Consider the following 22153-nt stretch of genomic DNA (forward strand, 5'->3'; position numbering starts at 1 on the left):
GGCAGTCAAACTATACCGGTACCGACCTTTTTTCATTCATCAGTGGGAAATATCATTCTCGCTTGGCAACTCACTTCAGCCGAACAGACCGTCCAGTGGTCCTACCATGGCTACCACACAGAAGCAGATGTAGTATGCGACTGTGTGATCTTGAAGTCATCAAGGGAGAGTAGCGGTCTTTCAGTGTTTATCTTTTTTTTTCATTTCCCCATTTCCAGCGTCCTGTATGAGAGGGATTTTAGTCCTTAAACTTTGACTTCCCTATAGATGTCCACTGGTGCCAACCAACAACCACACAGTGACTTCATCAACTTCAAGTTCACATGTCCCCTTGTGGAGACAGGTACACGAAAAAGTGGGCCAAATTCTCAGTCCTCAGTTATCCCAGTGTGCAACCCCAAGCGGCAAAAGAAAGCGAGATGGTTGTAAATTTTCCAAGCGGGTTCTTGCACGTATTCTGCGTGTACGCAGAGACCATGAAGTTACGAATATTCAGTGTGCTCCGCGTCAAATTTAACGCGTCATTGATCTCCATCATAAACGCGCGTCTATGCGGTGAGTACCAAAAAACACGCCCTCTTTTGTTCGGCTCGAGGCGGATAGAGTACCGAGGTGTGACGTGCTTGATTATGTGTGTAAAAGGCATTGGTGCGTGAACCAACACGCGCGCGTACTCCATTCGTTTGCACAGCACTTTCTGGTTCACGGTGACGTCACACTTCGGTAGCCAACAGTCTTGGTATACTTCAAGGACTAATGTCATAATTCGGCTCTCGGTTTTCACGTGGGAAAACATATGCAGAAATTAACCACTAAAATAAAATAAATCTCCAAGGGTACCATATGCACAATGTGTTCTTGCAGACATCATTTTCATTTCTGTTAAAGGAAAATGAGATGCCTTTAACACACGTCAGGAATTATTCACAAATTGCACGATTTTGTCCATTAAAATAATAAAAGGTTTGATGTTACAAGGCCTTAGTGGTAAGTTGCTTCCAATCATCTCTTGTCGGTTGAATCGGCAAACTGCTTCACCATAATTTGTAATAATACGTATTAGTAAATGTCCAGTCTTTTACTAGGATTTCCCAATTTGTCGAGTACGTAGTATTTCCCAAGTACGTACGACAGCTGGATGGATCAATAAATTGCATCGAGATCATTTAATGATTAATTATTCAGATTAGCGTTGGTTGGAAATAAATGTGTTTGACCTGAAGCCTATGTGAATGCAAATGTACACTGTTGAGTAAATCATGCAACAGCCGTTGTGAGGTCGGATCGAAGGAATGCGCATGCGTGGTACACTGAATTCGCGTGCTCGGTCACACACCGCACAAGAGAAACGCTTAGTTTGCGCTCACAAAACGGACACTTCAACGTGAATTTCTCGGTGAAAAACACGCCAAAACCATACCGCACACACGCAAATGGGTGCCAAGACCAACCAGGAAGTGATTCTAGAGACGATCGACTCGCTCCGCCGCCGCAAAGCCCGGCCAGATCTCGAGCGAATATGCCACATGGTCGAGCGAAAATATGGCGTGAGTGCAGCCGAAGTTGAATGCGAGTTGGAGCGCTTAGTAGACGACGAAGTCGTGTTTAAAGTGGAGTACAAAGGTAGCACAAGCTACCGCAATGCCAGTAAATGGAAGCAAAGTCACCTTAGCGGTATTCGGCTCAACTCGACAGATTCAAGTCGCTTATTGTTGGAAGCTGTGGAAGAACTCAGTCGAGCAAAAGATGAAGCCTCCACGTCGTCTGCCGCGGCACGCCAAGACTTCAAGCAGGGACAAGCGGTTCAAATGGAAGACATCGAACGGCACTTGCTCACCCTTGACCCGGACACCAAACTGACCATTAAGATGCGACTGCAGAACGCGTTGGACCGGGAGGTGTTCAGCGGACGGTTGGTCAAAGTAGGCAAAGGCACGTATGCGCTGCCCCCGGCCGGGGCTGCCGTAGAACGGCCAACTTCAGGCCCAGCACCGGTCGGCACGGTGTTCAAAACAGTGGACCGCATCAAGAAGCGAAAGGTATGATTCTTGAAAAGCTAGAAGGATCATTTCATATTTTGATTTTCTTTCTTACGTTGAAACTTAATCATACCGAGAATTCGATCATATTGACAGGTGTAAGTAACCTTTTCAGGATTCAAAATTAACTTTTCACAACGTTATAGTTTTTTCTCCTGGTGTTGGTGTTACTGATATTAACGCGTCATCCAAAAACAGCCGTACAGTGAAAAATTGTTGGTATAGAACCTTGACCTCTGTACGCGCGTACTATGCGCGACTCTCGGCTCATGTTCCGATCGGCTCTTCGATGGTACTGGCCCGGAACTAAACAAGAACCGTTGCTCGCGCAGCTTGCCCGGCGGACCTGACTTTCAGGCCCTCGATAATAATCAATAATCCGACTCGATAACGGCTTAACCTGGCGTAGAACCTCCATGGTACCACAGACACAATTTGACTGTTGACCGTGCTCGACTATACATGTACGTACCTGTGTTTAAAGATGCGGTTACAGCGCCGCGCCGCGTAATTTACCATTATATATAGTGCGTGATTGTGTTGGCCACCATAAAAAAGTGGCCTTGCACACGGCATGTTACACCGCATGCGCAATCCTGAATGCGCTGTTGTGGACTTTGCGGCTTTGCAGTGAGTCTAGTAACTAGGGCCTATTTGCATATGGCATGTCGAGCCATGTCTTTTCCAACGTTAATAGTCATGTTCCCCAGGTGTGATCAAGCGTGATGTATATGTTGTTAGCTTTGCCTTCAAGGCATGTGTCTATATCTACGCTCAACTACATGATAAGTGTGAAAGCAAAATACATCGACACGAGATACACGAGATAAACTGGTGGAACTAAGACCTCACCCCCAAAATAAACAGCATTGCCAATGTCCTCTACAGCTTGTCAAAGAGTTGTTCATTGTTCGAAACTACATATGTATTTATCAATCCAAACTTCTTTAAATTGTCTCCCCGTCGAAAAATTAGACCATATAATGCAATTCCTCATGTAATTAGCGCTAATTCTGGCTTAGGATGGATCCTTGTTCCAACCTGCGGCTTTCCTATCGATCGCGTTGGATCCATCCTTGATATAAATACACCTCTGATACTCTGGTCTGAATACACGTAGTCGGATGTTTACCTCGAACGTGAAAAAGACAGGTGTAAAGATTCAACTTCACTGCACTGGGACTCTCCTTTTTAGTTTCAGTATGTGGTCATGGATTCGCGTGTGTACGTTATGCATACATGGAAGTGTCTGAACAGTGCCCAAGAAACAAGAACTAAAAAAAAAAAGAATAATAGCTAGCCTAGCCCCCATACCTTTTCTTTGGTACCTCATGGGCCGGTGAATTATGTTGACCCCCCCCCCCCCAGCTAATAAGCAAAATATTCCGATTCGGAAATTCGATTCAAACTCTCCTGAGGAAAAAGATCACGAACAATTAGTATTAATCGCTGAGCACATACAGACAACGATCAGGCTTCGCAGACCTGCGAAATCAGCCCCTGAGCTCTGCGCGCGCTCTCCTCTGTTTACGCTGAAAAAGCCGGGCGGGCATCGTCGAAACGGAAAACGTTCTGGAAAATCAGTAACGAGGGACAGGATCCTAAACCTTGGTGGAATTCGTAGAATGCCGGGCGCCGCTGAAGGAGGATACTGATGTAATTTATTCGCGGGATGTCTTTCCGCTTCCGAACAGCGAATCTCAATGCGAGTGTATAATTTATGCGGTTTTTCGGGAACAGAGAATATAAGAGACTTTTACTCCAGGGTGCACATCATGATGTTAGCCGGATGTTTATTGTGCTAAACTGTAATTGTTTCAGTACTGTGCGTTAGACAAGAAAACGATAAAATGAGATCAACGTTGAACGTTCTCTGGGATATTGTCTGACTGTAATTAAATGAAACTACGGTGGATCTGAAGAGACGAGCTAGGTTGCAGTGTCGTAATAAAAATTCGATGTCGATGAAAACGGCAACATTGCTAAAAATTGCTGACTTACGGAATTCCTGCTCCCAACCAAAAAAGCCCGTCGTCACAACCATGGACCATCCATGGAGAGTAGAGACCATAAGCAGTAAAAGACGAAGGGCATGAATCCGGAAGCATGCAGAAATGCTGACTCAACGGCAGAAGGTCTCTCAATTCCAAACGCGCGCGCCATCTCAACCTACCATTATTAATGTTGTACCACGTGAGAATTATTGCCTTTTTCCCAAGATTCAAACCAGTGTTGTAGTCGAGACCTTCACAAGACCAGACACAAGACCATGTGCAAGACCATGCACAAGACCACGCGCAAGACCATGCACAAGACCATGCACAAGACCATGCACAAGACCGTGCACAAGACCGTGCACAAGACCATGCACAATACCATGCACAAGACCATGCACAAGACCATGCACAAGACCATGCACAAGACCATGCACAAGACCATGCACAAGACCATGGACAAGTAACAGGTTGAACAATGACAAAGGAATGCTTTTGTTGCAGTTCATTTGAATAGCTTGAAATTTGAATGCAGACTGGAGGTCTTGTGCTGGTCTCGTGTGGTCTTGTGAAGGTCTTAAGTGGTCTCGACTACAACACTGATTTAAACGTTTATTAACATGATGAAAACATAACACGAAAATGGCTTTCCCAGTGTACGTTTAAATACAAGCAAATGATACAAATACATGTATATAAAAATAAAAAAAATGACAATAAGACACAAATTTACATTAAACATGAATTAAACTACAATTACAGTGGATATAAGAAAGGGGGGCTAAGGGTAGAGATGGGAGAAGGGTTTAGGTAAAGGAATATTGGAGATAAGGTAAAGGTAAAATGTGAGGGAGGATGGGGGAAGGAGAGGGGTTAAGAAGGGAGGATGGGGCAAGGAGAGGGGTTAAGAAGGGAGGATGGGGGCAAGGAGAGGGGTTAAGAAGGGAGGATGGGGGCAAGGAGAGGGGTTAAGAAGGGAGGATGGGGGCAAGGAGAGGGGTTCAGAAGGGAGGATGGGGGCAAGGAGAGGGGTTAAAAAGGGAGGATGGGGGCAAGGAGAGGGGTTAAGAAGGGAGGATGGGGGCAAGGAGAGGGGTTCAGAAGGGAGGATGGGGGCAAGGAGAGGGGTTAAGAAAGGAGGATGGGGGCAAGGAGAGGAGTTAAGAAGGGAGGATGGGGGCAAGGAGAGGGGTTAAGAAGGGAGGATGGGGGCAAGGAGAGGGGTTAAGAAGGGAGGATGGGGGCAAGGAGAGGGGTTAAGAAGGGAGGATGGGGGCAAGGAGAGGGGTTAAGAAGGGAGGATGGGGGCAAGGAGAGGGGTTAAGAAGGGAGGATGGGGCAAGGAGAGGGGTTAAGAAGGGAGGATGGGGGCAAGGAGAGGGGTTCAGAAGGGAGGATGGGGGTAGGAGGAGGTTAGGGAAGAGGCAGGGAAGGCGAGGCAGATTTAGGACAGGACAAGATGGGGGTAGAGTGAACTAAAAACAACATTTTCTGGTAAAAGATGAATTAAAAATACGAATGGCCCATGGGTGGAAAGGAGAATTTACATGTCTTTGTTGACGCACCCTACTAGATCGGTTTCGAATAATGAAAGGGCTGAGGGGGTGAATTATATTGGACAATATATCAGGAAACTTAGTCAAGACATCTGTCGGAGCTGTTTCTTGGACTGTTGGAAAATCAGCACCAATAATCCTTGGGGTTTCATGCTTATACATTGCAGTTTTGTACGATTGCACGACTTGAGGGAATTGAACCGACTGGTGTAACAAAATAAATACTACCGACCGAACAGTGCTCTGATTAAAAAGTTTTAAAATCTGATTACTGACGTTAAAAGATTTTGACTTCCTTAGAAAATAAAGCCTATGGTTTAATTGTTTATCAAATTCAAGTTGTATTAGAATTCCAATTTAGTTTATCATCCACAAGCGTCCCTAAGTGCTTAAACTTATGGACCACTTCTTCTTCTTTTTTTCTACGCACTACCTTGCGCGATACCCCGAGCAAACTCGCAAGTTCTTTCAAGGCCACCGTAGCTCGCAACAATTCACACGTGACCATTTCAGGAAATTCTGTGCTTTCGTATTAATAATGACGGCTTGAAGTGGAAAAGTCTTGTCTGGTCTGTTGTTGCGTTTCTTTACGGTTATTGTACTCGACGTCTGTCAGGTTATGACATGCCTTTTTCACATTTTTTACATCGCGTGCTTTTGGTCATTATTTAATCGCAGAATCGAGAATGTGAGACTTAAAAATAACTGTGTCCGGAGTGGGAAACTTGGCAGTAACATTGTATCGCATGTGCCCAGTGACCTATTCAACTGTGGAGCGTTCTGTTACGACGACTGTTCTAGGATTACTTGGAACCGCTGGCTGAAATGTGAAGTTTCCTTACTTTCTCCCCATAACGCACACGAGAGGATTTAATTTCTTAAAGTCGGTCTTCGTCTCTTAGCTCAGTCTCTGAACTGGCAACTAACATTATCGTAGTCCTTCAGTGACATCTATTTATGTGGCGAGCTTCCGGAACCGTCGCGCAACCCGCCTGTGGGTATTTTACGTGGGACTGCACTATCACTTTCTATTACTTTCGGAAGAATGATTGCTAACTAAAACTGACCCAAGAAACACTCATGTTGGCATTTTATCCTCGCGTTCTTTAAGTAATATTGTGAAAAAGGTCACCTTCAGATTGGTAAATATTAACGAACTTCATTAATGACCTTACAATTCCGGCATTATCGTTCCCGTGCATCCTTGTTCATGTCTCTTTATTTTCACTTCTATGTAAAAGCATGTATTTACGTGAAAACGAGAATGTAGCCTTGCGAAGAGTTACTTACCCACAGTCGATAGATTCAAGATTCAGTGAGGCAGGCCTGATGCAGTTAGCAAAGGTCAGATTAGACTTGAGAATTCTTAGTAAATGCAGCTTGATTGATTCCTTCGAGTTCATTTCCATAAAAAATTCAAACTGCTAACTTATTTTATTCCCCTGTTTTCATCCCGCAGTTTACCTAAAGACTGCTACAAAACAATTTCGTAATTATTCATATCTGTATACGATTACACTGAGTTGCACGGGTCGTTGTGCATTCAGATATTCGGGAATTAGAGGTCATAAGTCTTTGGCACAATATTTCTCTTTCGGGTCAGGCAATTTTCGGTTTCTATAATCAAAATGCCAGTAAATATTTCACCAAGGCCTTTTCCGGAGGAATGAAAAAAATATTATCATATCTTATTGTTGTAATATATTTACGGGTTTCGGGAGGGCGCCATAAGTGGTCAACTTTCTGGCTCTTTTGCCAGGAAAACTTCAAAACAAGATGAAACGACATAATTCTATCCAACAGACCTTCCTTTTCCTTTTTTTAAAATGAGTTAAAAATATTTTTAGAATTTTCAGGCCCTGTGGTTCTCATTTAAGCTCGGGTTGAGGCGAAAAAAGCAAAACAAATATGACCAATAAGTGCCTTTTGTATTGAAATAAACGATAAGCGCGATTTGCAATGAAACAGGTCGCTTACTTCATCGATTGCCAAAAGCTAAAATTCCTCATGCACTTTGATGAAATTGACCTTTCGAGTTAGAGTCGAGTCAGTATAGCCTGGGGAGTTTTGTCCAAATATGCAAAATGGACGCGGGACGCGCAAAGTCGGAGACAAACATCCCAACCTAAACAAATTTCACGTGGTTTTCTTTAGGGGCCTGGCTAACTTGCAAACAGTGACAAGTCAGTTACCAAAAGGAGTTTTTGCTAAGATAAAATAGTTACTCCAAAAATTTTAAAGATAAATGTGACTTTTATATTTAAATTGTTTTAGTGTTTGAAAATTATAAAATAAAAAAAGTCAAGAATCGATGAAGTTCAGTTCTGATTGGCGAATATTCCTATTGTCTCTTTTTCTTATACTATGGTTTAGTTTTCAACCAGAAAATCCAAATATGATTTCTTTATTTCATTGGAGTACAACGTAATTGAGCGTTTTTATTCCTCACATTGTGCCATTAATGATTGTATATAGTTCGGTTTAATATTCAGCCCTCGTATACAATGGAGCACATACAACAGCCGTTGTTATTTGATCCGATGAAGAGCGCATGCGCACAATCTAGATTCGCGGGCTGCTGTTCTAACAACGGAGAAATATTTTGCGCGTCCAACACGGCGAACATTTTCGCAAATTTCTTGGCAGAAAACAATCGGAAATCCCTCCGCACACACGCAAATGGGTGCCAAGACCAACCAAGAAGTGATTCTGGACACGATCGACTCGCTCCGTCGTCGCAAAGCCCGGCCAGATCTCGAGCGAATATGCCACATGGTCGAGCGAAAATATGGCGTGAGTGCAGCCGAAGTTGAATGCGAGTTGGAGCGCTTAGTAGACGACGAAGTCGTGTTTAAAGTGGAGTACAAAGGTAGCACAAGCTACCGCAATGCCAGTAAATGGAAGCAAAGTCACCTTAGCGGTATTCGGCTCAACTCGACAGATTCAAGTCGCTTATTGTTGGAAGCTGTGGAAGAACTCAGTCGAGCAAAAGATGAAGCCTCCACGTCGTCTGCCGCGGCACGCCAAGACTTCAAGCAGGGACAAGCGGTTCAAATGGAAGACATCGAACGGCACTTGCTCACCCTTGACCCGGACACCAAACTGACCATTAAGATGCGACTGCAGAACGCGTTGGACCGGGAGGTGTTCAGCGGACGGTTGGTCAAAGTAGGCAAAGGCACGTATGCGCTGCCCCCGGCCGGAGTTGCCGTAGAACGGCCAACTTCAGGCCCAGCACCGGTCGGCACGGTGTTCAAAACAGTGGACCGCATCAAGAAGCGAAAGGTAAAAAAAATAGTGTAATGTACTGCGGGACTTTCCAGTTATTGCATTGATGAAGACGCGCAAGACACTGGCTACGTCACAAAAAGTATCAACTTTGTTTCATTTTAGCATCGATCGGTGCTTTGTAATTGAAGCTCCATACCGTCTTTTGCTTCAATTAAACTCTTAGTGGTCTTCTCAGTACTGTAGCATTAAGTAAACGTTTATCAGGTAATTGTACGTGGGCCACTTTTGGGATGTGGGAAACAAGATTTCCGTTACGTGGAACGAACTACAAGAATTATTTTTAAGGTTCACCGCAAAAGGTGACTCGCCGCATATCGTGCCCATAGTTAGGACAGGAGGATATGCGGCGTGCATGTAGGCCAATACGTGTCGTGCACAATGCTCGATGTCCGCCTGGATTGTTTGCCACACCTGGTGTCACGGCGTTTACGCCATGAATATTCATACAGGTCGTTTCCAGAATCCGGCTGGTTACACGTATTGTACATAGGCCTATGTCTCAGCTTTTTTTCCCCCAGCAGCAGCGCAGCGCTTTATTCACGTTGCGCGTGTTATCTCCGCGCACTGGACCATGAAGAGAACCAAAATAACGATTAGACTTTGATCGCAGTCGATATTGGCAATGCACCTCCGTATTCCATCGTGTTGGCTTGCCATGATGTTCGCATGCATGGTGGGTGGCTCGAGCCCCCCCCCCCCCCAAAAAAAACCCATCAACACTAATCGAGGGATCAGAGGGAGGAAACATGTCAGTTCTAGATTTTGATAGAGGAACATCGTTCATTGACAACATCGTTCCCACAATTAGATCTTCATTTGTAGTTTGCATTTACCTTTCAGCATTTTCTCAGGGAGCAAAACCCTTTTGTACAGATACACAATACCCTACTTTTCCTGTCAACGAAATTTATGTAAATTCCTGTTCTGTACAGTCTGATCACGAAATCTTAGCAACTGTAGGTTTCACCCAACCATGGAGAAATTTCTCCATGACCCAACTGTCAGTAAAATACTTCCTTTTTTTGTGCGCAAACTGTATTTCTATTGTCTTTTTTGATTGACTGCTTGGAAAACTGCCGTTTGTAGATAACTATCAACGCTTTAACGGACAAGTCTTGAGACTTGAAGTTGAAATCGGTAATTATTGTGACCATAACGAACTCATGTAATAGTAAAAGTCGCAATCGCAACGTCAACTGATGCGTTTTGAGTAGGTCAGATTACGTCATCGGTATGTTGGTCTTTATGTGCATAACAAATATATGTAAGGCTGTTGGCGACAGACGTCTTCACATGGTTTCCAGACGAGAAATAAATCTCCATGACTGAAGCAGGCCTTATGTCCTAAAGCAAAAGTAGCTAAGGAATCGCGGAAAAACATTAAATGTAGTTCACTTAATTGACTTTGTCGAGTTAAATGAGGGAAAAACTGCCCTAGACTGCGATTTCCCCCAAATATGTATAGTCGCACCTTATCCCAAGATGGCGCATGCAGAAGGAAGTGCCCTAACTCGATGACGTCACCGCTTGGATGCGTGGCCGCGCGGATAAGCTTCATGCAGAAGAAATTCGACTTCGCACGCGCTTCAGAGTGCTAAACCGCAAAGTCGCGAATGCCGAACCCTCTCTATGCCGTGGATATTACTCCAAATCTTTTCTCGATTGCACGGCCCGGTTTGCGGCGTGATTACCGGGGATGGTTAGCTAAATTCTGCACATCCCGGGTAATACCCCAAATTTGATTTATTTTAAAATGAACAGCCCGTGTGCTCACGCCACAGATATAAATTGGCGTTCAGTGCCCCCCTCGATGAAAGAAAACCTGTCCTGAAATTTCATCCTATTGACGCTACTGATTCTGGTTATTGATTTGTCCACCGGGCGCGCATAATTATTCTCCAAAGAGTCAGAATTTCGTCACGTGCAACACCAATAAATTTTGGCTGGACGTACCCGGTTTGAGTCGAGAGTATCCGAGCCGCGTTGAGTCCTTGACCCGCGCCGTGTGCGTGATTTTTTTTTTGCATTGCTGGGGCCCTTTTGGACTGCATTGTGCCCGCCCGACGCACCTGATTCAACGCCCGTGATCGGTCCGGTTGTTATCAGTCGGAAACGATTTTTTGCCGCGTTTGGAAGTGACGGAGATTTGAAACAGACCCCAATAATTGTTGATCTTTTTTTTCTGGACCGGATTTGACTAGTTTGGCACTTCTTTTCTCTCGAAATGGAAAGCGTTCTATAATGTAGCGAGACTACGGCAATGGGGGAATACTTCACGTGCTGTGCATGGAAAGAATTGAACCAGTTTCAAAATGAATTTTTTTTGCACTTATTTTCTGACTATTTTGGGATTGAAAAGACCTGTTTTATTGGCAACTGTGTGCGGGAAAAGCCTTCTTGTGTTAAAAAAGCGCGAATTTGTTTGAGTGTAAATGTATAATGTTACAGTACATCCGCTCGAAAAATGACGGGTCACTGCGCGCAGATTAAAAGAAAAGGAAAGCTGTGTTATAACAGCGACCGCCATGTTTAATGATCACAGAGAATGCCGCGCGGCTGGGCTTGATGTGAACGGCACGCGGTCGAATCTATAAACCCGTTGACCCCCCCCCCATGATACGAAGGATAAGCTATGAAGTAAGATACATCGTGTGCTGGGCGCGCGGCGGGTGTCGTGGCTAATACCGAAGATTGCTTCGCGCCCTGTATCCAGATGGGGGGGGGGAGCGGACGGGATAAATAATTGTTCGCGCATTCTGCGTGATTGTAACTTGACCGCTTGTAAGTAGTCGTTTTTACTTTAGAAATATCGTTCCCGATCTGTCTTTGCGTGGCCTGCCATGCGTTGGGCGAATCTATTAGCCAATTTGTAATCAGTATTTTGGGATCTCAGTGGTTTGCAGACTGATGGAAATGTTAGATCCACGAAACAATGATTTGATGCCATCAGAAGGTTGAGTTGAAAATAAATGTTTTTTTGTTGTTGTTCGTTATTTTTTAACGTGATCAGCTTTACTAGCTTCCATGGGATGATATGAAAAGCAATAAAGCGCTTATCGATACCCCTGCGTCAACTGATCACCCTTTTAATGCAGGCTTTTACGGAATTGAATCCTCTATGTGGTCCTTAAAGCATGATTTAACCAAAAAACTGCGTCGTTTCCAGCTATTGCGACACCCTATATTCGGTCGGCACACACACACACACAAAATGAAACCTTCGCAACTTTGTGTTGCGTTGTTTGCGCACGTCACAGTAAAACCTTTGCGACCTCGCACATAACACACATCACCCGCACCGTTGGCTGTCGGCCTTTCGGCGCGGCGGCGGTACGGTTTAGACACGGGCAAAGCGCATATGCTAATGAGTTACGCTTGGATGTGGCACAGAGCAGCAACTCTTTATGAGCGCTTAGCGAGCGAGTAGGCCTTTGTGCAGTGCGATATATGTACAGTACATCTACGTGTGTACGTGCAGCCGGCACCGGCCACCCGACTATCGCCAATCATTTCCCATTCATAGATTTAATACCGGCTATTGCCGTGGCTCTTGGTCATGTCTCTTACATGTACATGTTCTGAAGTAACACAAGTGTGTAACAGCAACAGAAGTTATGAGTTTGAATAATAATGCGCGCGCGCGGTTTTTCTCGCGCCCAAAGTATTTTAAGGAGATCGATGCCCCGTTGCCAGTGCAGTCTGCGTGGTGTTCTGCGCTCGTTACAGCCCGTCGAATTTCCTTTGAATGAATCACTCAAGGCCTTCCGCGTTGAACTGAGAATAATGTAAAAACAATGCAACTGACGGTTTCGATGTTGCGATTGAAGATAATTGGTGCGTGTAGCCGTTTGACCGTTTGTTTTGCGTGTGGTATATGAGGTACGGCCGCGCGTATTATATTGGAGTAGGTCCTAATAGGCCATAGGCGAAACGCTGAAGTCCCTTCGTTCGTTTCGGTCGATTATGTTTCCCCCCAAAAAAGAGATGGAAATCGTATTAATTATGTTAATTGGCATTAGATCTCCCCGTTGACATCGCATTTTTCATTTAGAATTACCAATTGCTCTCCTGCAAAACGAATGAAAGGTGTGGACGAAAACACAGTTCGTGACCGTGAAGAATCACTATTCCTCTCTTGGTCCTTCGTTAATGGGCGAGGTTTTTCTCTTCAAGCTCACTTCTATAAACGAATTTCCATGGCAGGGTAGTGCGTGCGATGTGCGGGATGTTTATTGATTCCGTTCGCGCCGTTTTTTCCGCGCGGCGCACGGTGACCAGTGACTCGGGGCGAAGTATATCGGTCACGTCGCCGTGAGGAGCTCTCGCAATTTCGCAAGACGTGCTACAAAACTGCACATCGAATATCTTGATGTCATGATTCTGTGGTCATTTGGGCAAAGTAATTAAGGTCGAAATTTGAGATACACTTGGACTGAAAATATTATAGGGCAAGGATTTTTTTTACCGCAGTCCAGAGTCCAGACTGATGAATAAGTGACTTTGCCAAAGAAAACACTTCATGACTGAGTAAAATAGATTAACCAACGAAGGGTAAAATATTTGATCAAGAATGAAAGAAATGTCCCTCAGAAATTTGTTTAGTTGCACCATAGTTGTTTTCTTTTTTTCAGGAAGCACCTGGTCGACTCTTTCCTATGACAATAATGAGTCAGAAATATTTCGGGAAGGATCATCAAATCCGTGATTTTTCTCTTCACTGATGAAAAAAGAGTCGAAATTCCAACCTTTGAAAGGCGCGTAAAGAGCCTGTGAAGCCTTCCATCTTTCGTTGGAAATCATGAATAATCTGTATTGACTCAAAAAGACAGAGAATTTTCTTTTCATTTATGGGAACAAATCAATGCAAGATATTTTAAGTTAGGAAACACACTTAGCATTAAACCATAACATTCCTCTTCAACAGTTTTATTGTGTTTATGGTTATCGTTTATCTGATACAAACACAATCAATTTGTTGACATGTAAGCTGTAAAGGCGCTGAAAAGTCTGCTAAGAAGATAAAGCGCTGGACAGACACATATTTATTCGCATCGTGCAATTCCACTTCGACTTCTCCGTCGCAAAACTGGCGATCAATTCGCTCCCGTGCCCCCCGCGCATGCTCTTGTGATTTATTAACGGGCTGTGGGTCGTTATGCGCGCGATAAGATAATTACGAGGAAAATTGTCGAGACGGGAGGGGCGTTGCAGCGTGCGCGTGGAAGCCCCGCATCGGCGAGTCGCACTCGAATTGCGCGAGCTGGTGACGTCAACTGACGGGCTACCAGACACATGTCAGTTGCTTTTCACGAGCTGCGCTTGAAAATCACGTCGGCCGGCGAACAAGGTTCTTTAGAAATAAAAAAAAAATGAAAATTTAAACGATATCACACCTAGCGGCCAGTTTTTTTTCTCCGGAAAACCTCCTCGAAAAAGGTTACCACGGAAACATTTTGCTTGAAAGGGAGGCCGGTATATTTGGCTACTTGAATCACATTTAAATTCCTCGCCGGACACGCCACGTTGTATGATATGAGACAGACAGTTTTATTTCCACGTGACGTCCTAGGCAATTTTTTTTTTATCAAATGGTGTCATGGTCACCTCGTATGCAGTACAAAGTTGTCGTTATCGATCGTGTGTATCCTATAAAATTGGGTGCTGACTCTTTCCTCTCAGAGAGGCTCACTGTCATTTGTAAACTACCGACGCGGTGCGCTGCACCGTGGCCTTTGCCTTCGTCGGTGGCGGATGTACGTCGGGTCACATGGGTCATGCGTCAGTGAGAGTGCCGCGTAGCGAAAGTCCCACGCGACCTTTGGTAACACACACCACCTCCCCGCACTCGCGATGTCACACAGTAGTCACTACAGATTTCTCGGAAGTGGGATCGAGGCGACTTCTTTTCCCTGTAGCGGGCAAAATCCCATTCCAGACTCCATTCCAGACGGCACGAAATGTTTATAGCGGATTTATGACGCCTTCCGAGACCCCTTTACGTGAGTGTCGCTCGGCTCCTCTATCATGGTTTCTTTGTGGTTCACACAGCGCATCCGCAAGACGCACGGCCCCGATTTCGAGCACGAGCCACTCTGCAAACAGCCGTCGACCGACCAGCGCTGTGACTACTGCTCCTACAATGCCAGCTGCAATAAGTTCGGCGACGCCGAAGAGTTACTTATCTGTAAAGACTGCAACTTGAAAGGTAAATGCCATTATCTTGTCTAATCAGATATCAAGCATCTCATTGCACAAAACTGTTTTCAATACCCAGAATTACTTTGCCGAGCGCTTACCGGTACGTAGCGTTGCTCAAAATGGTTCCTTACAGAGACTGGCCATGGAAGCCATCTTGTAGGGCAGTTCTTTTCTTCCACAGGAATATAATCTTTAACGACGTGCAACTGAAACCCTGGCCTGCAAGATGGTAGCCATGCAAGATGGCAGCCATGTTAACCCTCTATGGGCTAGGATATTGAAAAAATATAAGTTAACCGGCCATAAAGTTACATCAGAGTAATCATTTGTTTCAATCGTGGCTATTTCTTCTTCACATTCACTGAGTAATTCATCCAATTAGCACATGTATAAAGTTTGCAAATTGCTATTATATGATCAGAAAGTGTCGGTGTCGTTCATCACTTTTATTCACCACATGTAACGTCAGAGAATCTGCCGGCAACGACCCCAACCATGAAACTTCATTGGTCGCAATGCCATCATCCTCTGTATCCGATTGGTCAATTTGCCAAATGCACGAGATGCGGAGCCTATCGCATGTGTGTGTCAATAATGAAAATTCAAATGAGTTGACCCTGGTCCTGTGTCTGACTTAATAGTAACAACAAACTCTATTTGACGCCATTTTGTTCTGGAAGTTTACAAAACTGAGTGCGAAATATCGCCCTCAAGAAATAACACTGTCCGGTTTTCGTTTTCCTTATTATGTTTCCTTCCAACGTGCAGTTCACCCATCATGTATGCGTTACTCGGTCGAGTTGGCGGAGCGGTCGCGCCTGTCGCCTTGGCAGTGCATGGACTGCAAGACGTGCCTGGTGTGCAACGAGTCCGGAGACGCTGTAAGTACAGTGACCTCCCCTGCCTCCCAGGTACGATTGGTTAATAATGGTCGACTTTAAACCACTATCACGTTCTTCCGAGCACAATCACGCCCTCTGCCGCGGCAACATGAAAGGCTGTTCCAACCGTCTGGTTCTTATCTCCTTAATTATACGGGGTTATAAACAAGTTTGGAGAGACTGAGACCAGTCCTGTCAAACAAACACTTGAGATTGTGGTGTCGCTCCCAAAATATAGTTACTAGGCAACGAAGCGCCCTCTGTAAGCTATCTTAATTTTAATTTTTTTTACGACTGTGCAAGGATTTTCCAGAGGAAAAAGCGTTGTCCTAAAATGTCTGTATTGTTTCTTTGACCCGGATGATATGACCACAGGACAAGCTGCTGTTTTGTGACTCGTGCGACAAGGGTTATCACATGGCCTGTCATCACCCTCCGGTATTTAAAAAGCCCGAAGGTGAGTTTCCCCATCCAAGATGGACTCAAGATACAACCCTTTTTGTCACGCTTACTTTTATCCCATGCCACATTTGCTGAATCCTAGACCGTTTATGGCACTCTGTCTCGATACTCGACACATCAGACATCGTGCTGATATTCGACTAACAACAATATTGCCAAATCCTAAAATTGTCGCTTTACCAACTGATAAAGAGCACCGTGTCTGCTGTCGTTGATTTCCGCGCAGGCTCATATAGCACGGAACTGCGGAAAGACAACCAAAACGATGGTTTTGATATTGGAGAAATACCATGGATATCCATGTCTGTCGTCAGATTAAATGAAGGCTCTTGGCTCCACTGAACGTGTCCCTCTTTGAGCAGTTTTCTGAAATCAAATCTTTCTTGTTTTAGGCAAGTGGGTCTGCTTCACCTGCGAGAGAGACGAAGAGATGGAGTATTACTCGAGCGACGGTAGCGCCGTGCTTTCAAGCAACGAAGGTAAAGCTGGTCATATTCGTTATTTTGGTCAAATTGTCCAAATGGGCGCATACCTCAAAGAGCATGCGCCAGCGTAGTCCCGCCCCATGTCCTACATTATAAACCTTTCTGTTGCTACGACACAAGTGCAGTTCTGGCCAACCAATCAGTTTGGTTCACGGTGTTTGGTTTCCCCTTGTCGGTGCAGATTTCTACAGTGTACAGTCCTCACCGTCCGAGAGCAGCACCGTTCCACCTGTCAACGATGCCTCGAGAGAAGTAAGGTAGGACTATGACTTAATTGCCGGGATATTTGGCAGCTAGCTAAGCGTTATGAATGAGAAACACAGCATCTATCAATTTGCATAGTGTTGGTATAACAAAAATTAAAAACGGCCTCCCCGCGGTTGCCTTTTTAAATTTTAATTTCCAAGGCAGTCCCCAACAGGGTGGCGAACTTCAGGAATTTGGAATATTAAATTTTGTTGACACCGCTGCTTTTGCATAAAACCTCACGGATGTTTGCTTTGCCAAATTTGACGTCGTCACTTGAAGTCTTGAAGGTTAAACGATGAATGAATATCGATGAACGCTCGGTATGCTTCTCACAATAATCATGGTTGATTTGATCACAAGTTCATCCATTTCCAAGGAACACAAAGAGCTTTTTTTTTTACCAAGGAAGAGATGTTTTAAACACCGACAGTGTAACAGATCGTGGCGTTCTTCTGCTCTCTGTTTTTTTTTATCCTGTAATTTTAGCGGCTCGACTCCGGGCAAAGTCAGTCCGGACGTAGCCACGCCCTGCATGTCCAACGCCGCCCGTCTTCCAGAGCAGTCGGCCTCGTCCGGCAGCAACCGTGACTACCCGCTGACCGACCCCGTGGAGTGGAGCATCGAGGACGTGGTCAAGTACTTCGCGGACCACGGCTTCCCGGAGCAGAGCGCCGTCTTCCAGGAACAGGTAGCTGGATGACTTTCGGATGATCCTTTAATCACCAAATGAACACCACATGGTTCAATGCTCATTCTTGTTATTTCTAAGTTCGACCAAAATTGGATCATTTGTTTTTCTTCAGAGTCAGATGATAATCCACCGCAAATAGAGACCTCATGCAATTTGACAGTTTAGAATCTCCTGATCGACCAGGGTGATGTAAAACAAACCGGAATAAAAATGAAGTTTTATGAGAACAATGAGTTTTGCATGGCTTTCTATAATCGTAACAGAAAGTCATGCAAGAAACCACTGATCTAAAATCAAAAACTTGAAATCAAGAATGGTACGGTAGGTCTTTGAAGCAATTGGAATATAGTTTGGAATCTGGAAGGCAGATTGATCATTACGGAGCAGAAAAACAGTGAATAGGCCAAACGCAGGGTGATTTTAAAGACAGAGGGAAGGGCAACCTGCGATCGTTAAAGATTGCTGCTTCACAGACCTCTATCATGAGGCAGCCATCTTGCTTTTCTACCATTCAAAGCAATGTAACCAAACTGAGACTGGAAGGAAAACTAGTCTGTTCCCTTTTATCAATATGTGAAGTTGTATTGCTATTGCCAAAGGGGCTACAAGGAGCAAGACAAACATGGCACCATCATGATGAAAGTCTGTTGAGATGCCTTTGTTTCGGTCCAAAGAGATTTAAAGCTAACTCTCCAAAGCTGTAAGGAATTTCTTTCCTGTAAAGGTAACATCCACACGAAAAATAGCAACGGGAGAACATCACCGACAAGGCATACACAACTCTTTAAATGGTGTGCGTTGGCATGCGCAGTTCTACTTCTGATGTCATCAACTTGCCACTTTCAGACCTCCAGTGACTCTACTGTTCAGTTCTATTCAATAAAACATAGGCCCTTTCAACTTGAGAAAACAGGTGATACATATAAACCCTTTAAACGCTTTGTTTCCCATTCCAGGAGATTGATGGGAAGTCCCTCCTCCTCATGAAGCGTCTAGACGTGCTCACTGGCCTGTCACTCAAGCTAGGCCCCGCCCTCAAGATCTACAACCACGTGATGAAGCTGCAGCTCTTCTGCAAGCACGGCTGCAAGGGTGACAGCGCCGCCAAGGCCGGCAAGGGTCCGAAGGGCGCCGGCGGTAGTGCCAGCACGAGCACCATTAAAACGGCTGCGAAGACGTCTACCTCTGGCACCGCCCAGATGAAATGAGCATGCGTCTGCGTGTTCACCCGCTGCACAAGAGCCCTAACAATGCATAAAAAAATCTGTATTTTTCGACTAGGCGCGTGCACAAGGAAGAAAAAAATGAATCATGTAGATGCCGTTTTGGAAAGCTATTTTACTTTGTTTGTTATAAAAACACCCGAGCCAAACAAGAGCTAACGGCTTTAATTTTGTGACCGAAACTTAAGATATCTCGGAAATTTGTCTAACGGTTCGAGTACATTGCACAAGATAGACAGATATAGCGTAATGGTAAAAAAAAATAAAATAATAGGTCCAACAAAAAAAGGGTTGTCGCGAGATTACTTACATTGACCTCCATCATTTGCATATCATATGTAAATTGTACTGTTAACATATGCAAATTACTATGTAAAGATACAAAGTCCTGGTCTTCCTGGTGGTTTTTTTTTCGTCAGCTTGAGACACTCGCTTAGGGGTTCTTAATTTGCTGTCTCCGTCAATCAAGATTCTGAGAATTGAATTTAAATCTTCAAAATATGTAGTTTCCAGTGTTTCGGTTCGGGCCATTTTTCCTATAAACGCGTGTTGTATGTATTGATCTCCAGCGAAGAGAGGACAGAGAACTACTGGAAACGTAGTTTTGTTCCATGTTCAGTGTAATTTCAGTTGTGTACGATAAATGCTGCAAGATTTTTCTACTTAACAAGGGGATAAACGGTTCGTAACTTGCAGTGTCTGCCGCGGAAAGACGGTGCCCCCAAATGGGGGGAGTTGGTTTCAGGTTGACGCTGCAGGGTTTCGACGCGCATTGATTTGAACTATCGCCGCCTGGCGCTAATACATGAGCACCATGTGCTTTTATCAAGGGCTGTATTCGAGTCCATCACAAGTCCTTTCACAAGTCCCTTCGCAAGGCCAGTCATAAGTAAAAGGTGAACAATGACGAAAGAATGCTTTAGTCACAGCTCATTTGGATAACCTGTGGACTGGCTAAGGACAGAATGACTTGTGACGGACTCGATTACAGCACTACTTTTATGCTTTCTAGTAAACAGTATGGCAGGACAGCCTTTCATGCAGACCACGCGTGTAGCCTGGCTTATTCGGGTTCAGCTTGGACGTTATTAGTTCAGACACGAAAGTGTCGAAACCTATGGGGTATTTTGGCGTCACACTTGAGTAGCCCCAGTGGGACACGAGTTGATTTGACCCCTATGATCCTGGTTATTTGACGCCCCAGCATTTGGAATTTGTTTTTGGTGTTATCATTGCCAACTCCCACACTAATTTTCTGTACAACGCAACAAGGCGCTACCTCAACGAGCTCAATTCTTTCAAAGGAGATTCATGGATGGCCCTAGAGTAAGTGTAATGTCTTAAACAGTTTAGTCAGATGAAGTGTATAAGAGAAAAAATACCTTGCGGTAGCTCAGTCAAAAACAGACTGGCAGCAACAACATTTTTGTTTAAAAAATAGCCAAGTTTATACCAATTCTTTTGTACAAAACCATACGTTTAGTTGTTAACTTTATCACTTGTTCTGACAGACAGGTTGTTATCAAGTTTATGGAGTAGTCTTTGGAGTCCCCCCCCCTTTGTTGTTTCGAAAGACATGGATTCTTTATCTGTGTAGTTCATTATCTATGCAAGGAATTCTTGAGCTTTGTTCATACTTTTTTTTTCAGAGTAGAAATGGAGACGTTCAAAACCATTAGTTGTGTTTTGGTTAATTTGACAGAAATTCCATATCAAAAGAATGCCAACATTTCGTAATGAGCGACTTGATGACCCTGTTGTGTTGAACGGAACCACTGAGAGTATAACAGTCTCGTAAATAAGTTATCTAAGCCTAGAAGAAAATGGCGCACGTTTTGACACGGTCCACGTCAAAGATGGCGGATCGATGGATGCCATGGGTATGACGTCCTTGCAAAAATCTTATTTTCATTGACGCTTCCAGACGTTTCGTTTCTCGGTTGTGACTGAAGTACTTGTATCATTGTACCAATAATGTATAACATCTCCTTGTAATGATTACCTTGGGTTTCGCTTGCTCTAAACATGAAGGAAGGACACAGAAGGAGTTTGAACTGCCCGGGTTATAACATCTGGCCGATTACCACTTTCTGGCATGCCCGGTATGTCCATAGCCAGAGCGCAGCGCACGCCTGCTACCCACCACCTCTTTTGCAACCATAAGCTCCCCTTGTACCCCATGATCGTCGCCGCAATTTTTCGTTGGTAATCTGCATCCCTACAACGTTGTGTACTGCAGTATAAGAGGTTGAATATTCATGCCATCGTTGGTGCTTTATATGATCCGACAACATCAAATTTAGTGCTTGCGTAGTTGCTTTTACTAGGCTGTGTACCCAAAGTGTTCAAGTGGAGTTGTTGCCCTTATCGAACGCTTTCTTCTAGACTTCTTTTTGGAATAAATAGCCAAGCTGTTTGTAAGATTTTGTGTTTTGTTTGAATAATTTTTATTATGGCATTTGTTCAAAGGCGTATTTTATGAGATTTTACGATCACTCCCTATGATGAAATAGCGCATTTTGTTCCTAATGAACTGAGCTTTCCAGAAGTAGTGAACATTTTGTCGGCCTGTCTTAGCCAAATTCGTACGTAGTCTTTGAACACTGATGTATTGGACGGAGGAGACTAGAATTACAAACTTTGCATGGATAATGAAACAGTGTGTCAAAATTTAAAAAGTTTATTTATGATAGCAAAAGTAGGTCTGATATCAGGAATTTTTCTCTCTCTATTTCCTGGTCACATCGATAGTTTGTATTTAATTGCAAGCAAAAATTACAAGTGTTGCCAGGGTATTACTGGCCCCGCCTGTCTGGCTAAGATGCAGGCAGCAATAAGGCATTTTTGGAATGTTTTCTATTATTCGTCAGACTCCGCGGTGACCATCATTGGACGCTTTGAAGTGCCTGAGTTACAACTCCTCCTGTGTCCTTCCTCCATGCTCTAAATTATATTGTTGGCGTCAACAGACTTCATTTGGACGCTATGTTGACTTTCAACACGTGTGTCCACACTGCCCGGGCATAATGTGGAAACGGATGTTCTAACGTTGTGTTAAGATGAAAAGGTTGTCGTGAAATATCA

The 22153-nt window shown here is 44.3% G+C and overlaps 1 protein-coding gene across 3 annotated transcripts; it reads left to right on the plus strand.

Moving 5' to 3' along the window:
- Positions 1 to 1295: 1295 nt before the first annotated feature.
- Positions 1296 to 21490, plus strand: LOC110977781 (histone acetyltransferase KAT6B-like). Of its 3 annotated transcripts, none has more exons than XM_022232206.2 (8): positions 1296 to 2039; positions 14929 to 15085; positions 15847 to 15989; positions 16335 to 16416; positions 16814 to 16900; positions 17088 to 17163; positions 17642 to 17843; positions 18803 to 21490. In XM_022232206.2, the coding sequence occupies exons 1-8, from the start codon at positions 1434 to 1436 to the stop codon at positions 19052 to 19054; spliced, it is 1605 nt and encodes a 534-aa protein (XP_022087898.1). In that variant the 5' UTR covers positions 1296 to 1433; the 3' UTR covers positions 19055 to 21490. The 3 variants fall into 3 exon arrangements, with proteins under 3 accessions (XP_022087898.1, XP_022087897.1, XP_022087899.1); XM_022232205.2 differs by lacking the exon at positions 1296 to 2039 and adding an exon at positions 8140 to 8874; XM_022232207.2 differs by lacking the exon at positions 1296 to 2039 and adding an exon at positions 8140 to 8874 and having other exon boundaries at positions 15847 to 15959.
- The last annotated feature ends 663 nt before the right edge of the window (positions 21491 to 22153 follow it).

Source organism: Acanthaster planci, linkage group LG12 (genome assembly GCF_054643075.1).
Source record: "Acanthaster planci isolate LZ-2023a linkage group LG12, COTS_SCS, whole genome shotgun sequence".
In the NCBI taxonomy this organism is placed as follows: Eukaryota; Metazoa; Echinodermata; class Asteroidea; order Valvatida; family Acanthasteridae; genus Acanthaster; species Acanthaster planci.

Bases quoted from the DNA above. Each gene is read 5' to 3' on its own strand.
- LOC110977781 (XM_022232206.2), top strand. From the start codon at position 1,434: ATGGGTGCCAAGACCAACCAGGAAGTGATTCTAGAGACGATCGACTCG. The intron at 15,990-16,334 runs GTACGATTGGTT...ATATGACCACAG, and splicing joins TGACCTCCCCTGCCTCCCAG to GACAAGCTGCTGTTTTGTGA. The intron at 16,901-17,087 runs GTAAAGCTGGTC...TTGTCGGTGCAG, and splicing joins CGTGCTTTCAAGCAACGAAG to ATTTCTACAGTGTACAGTCC.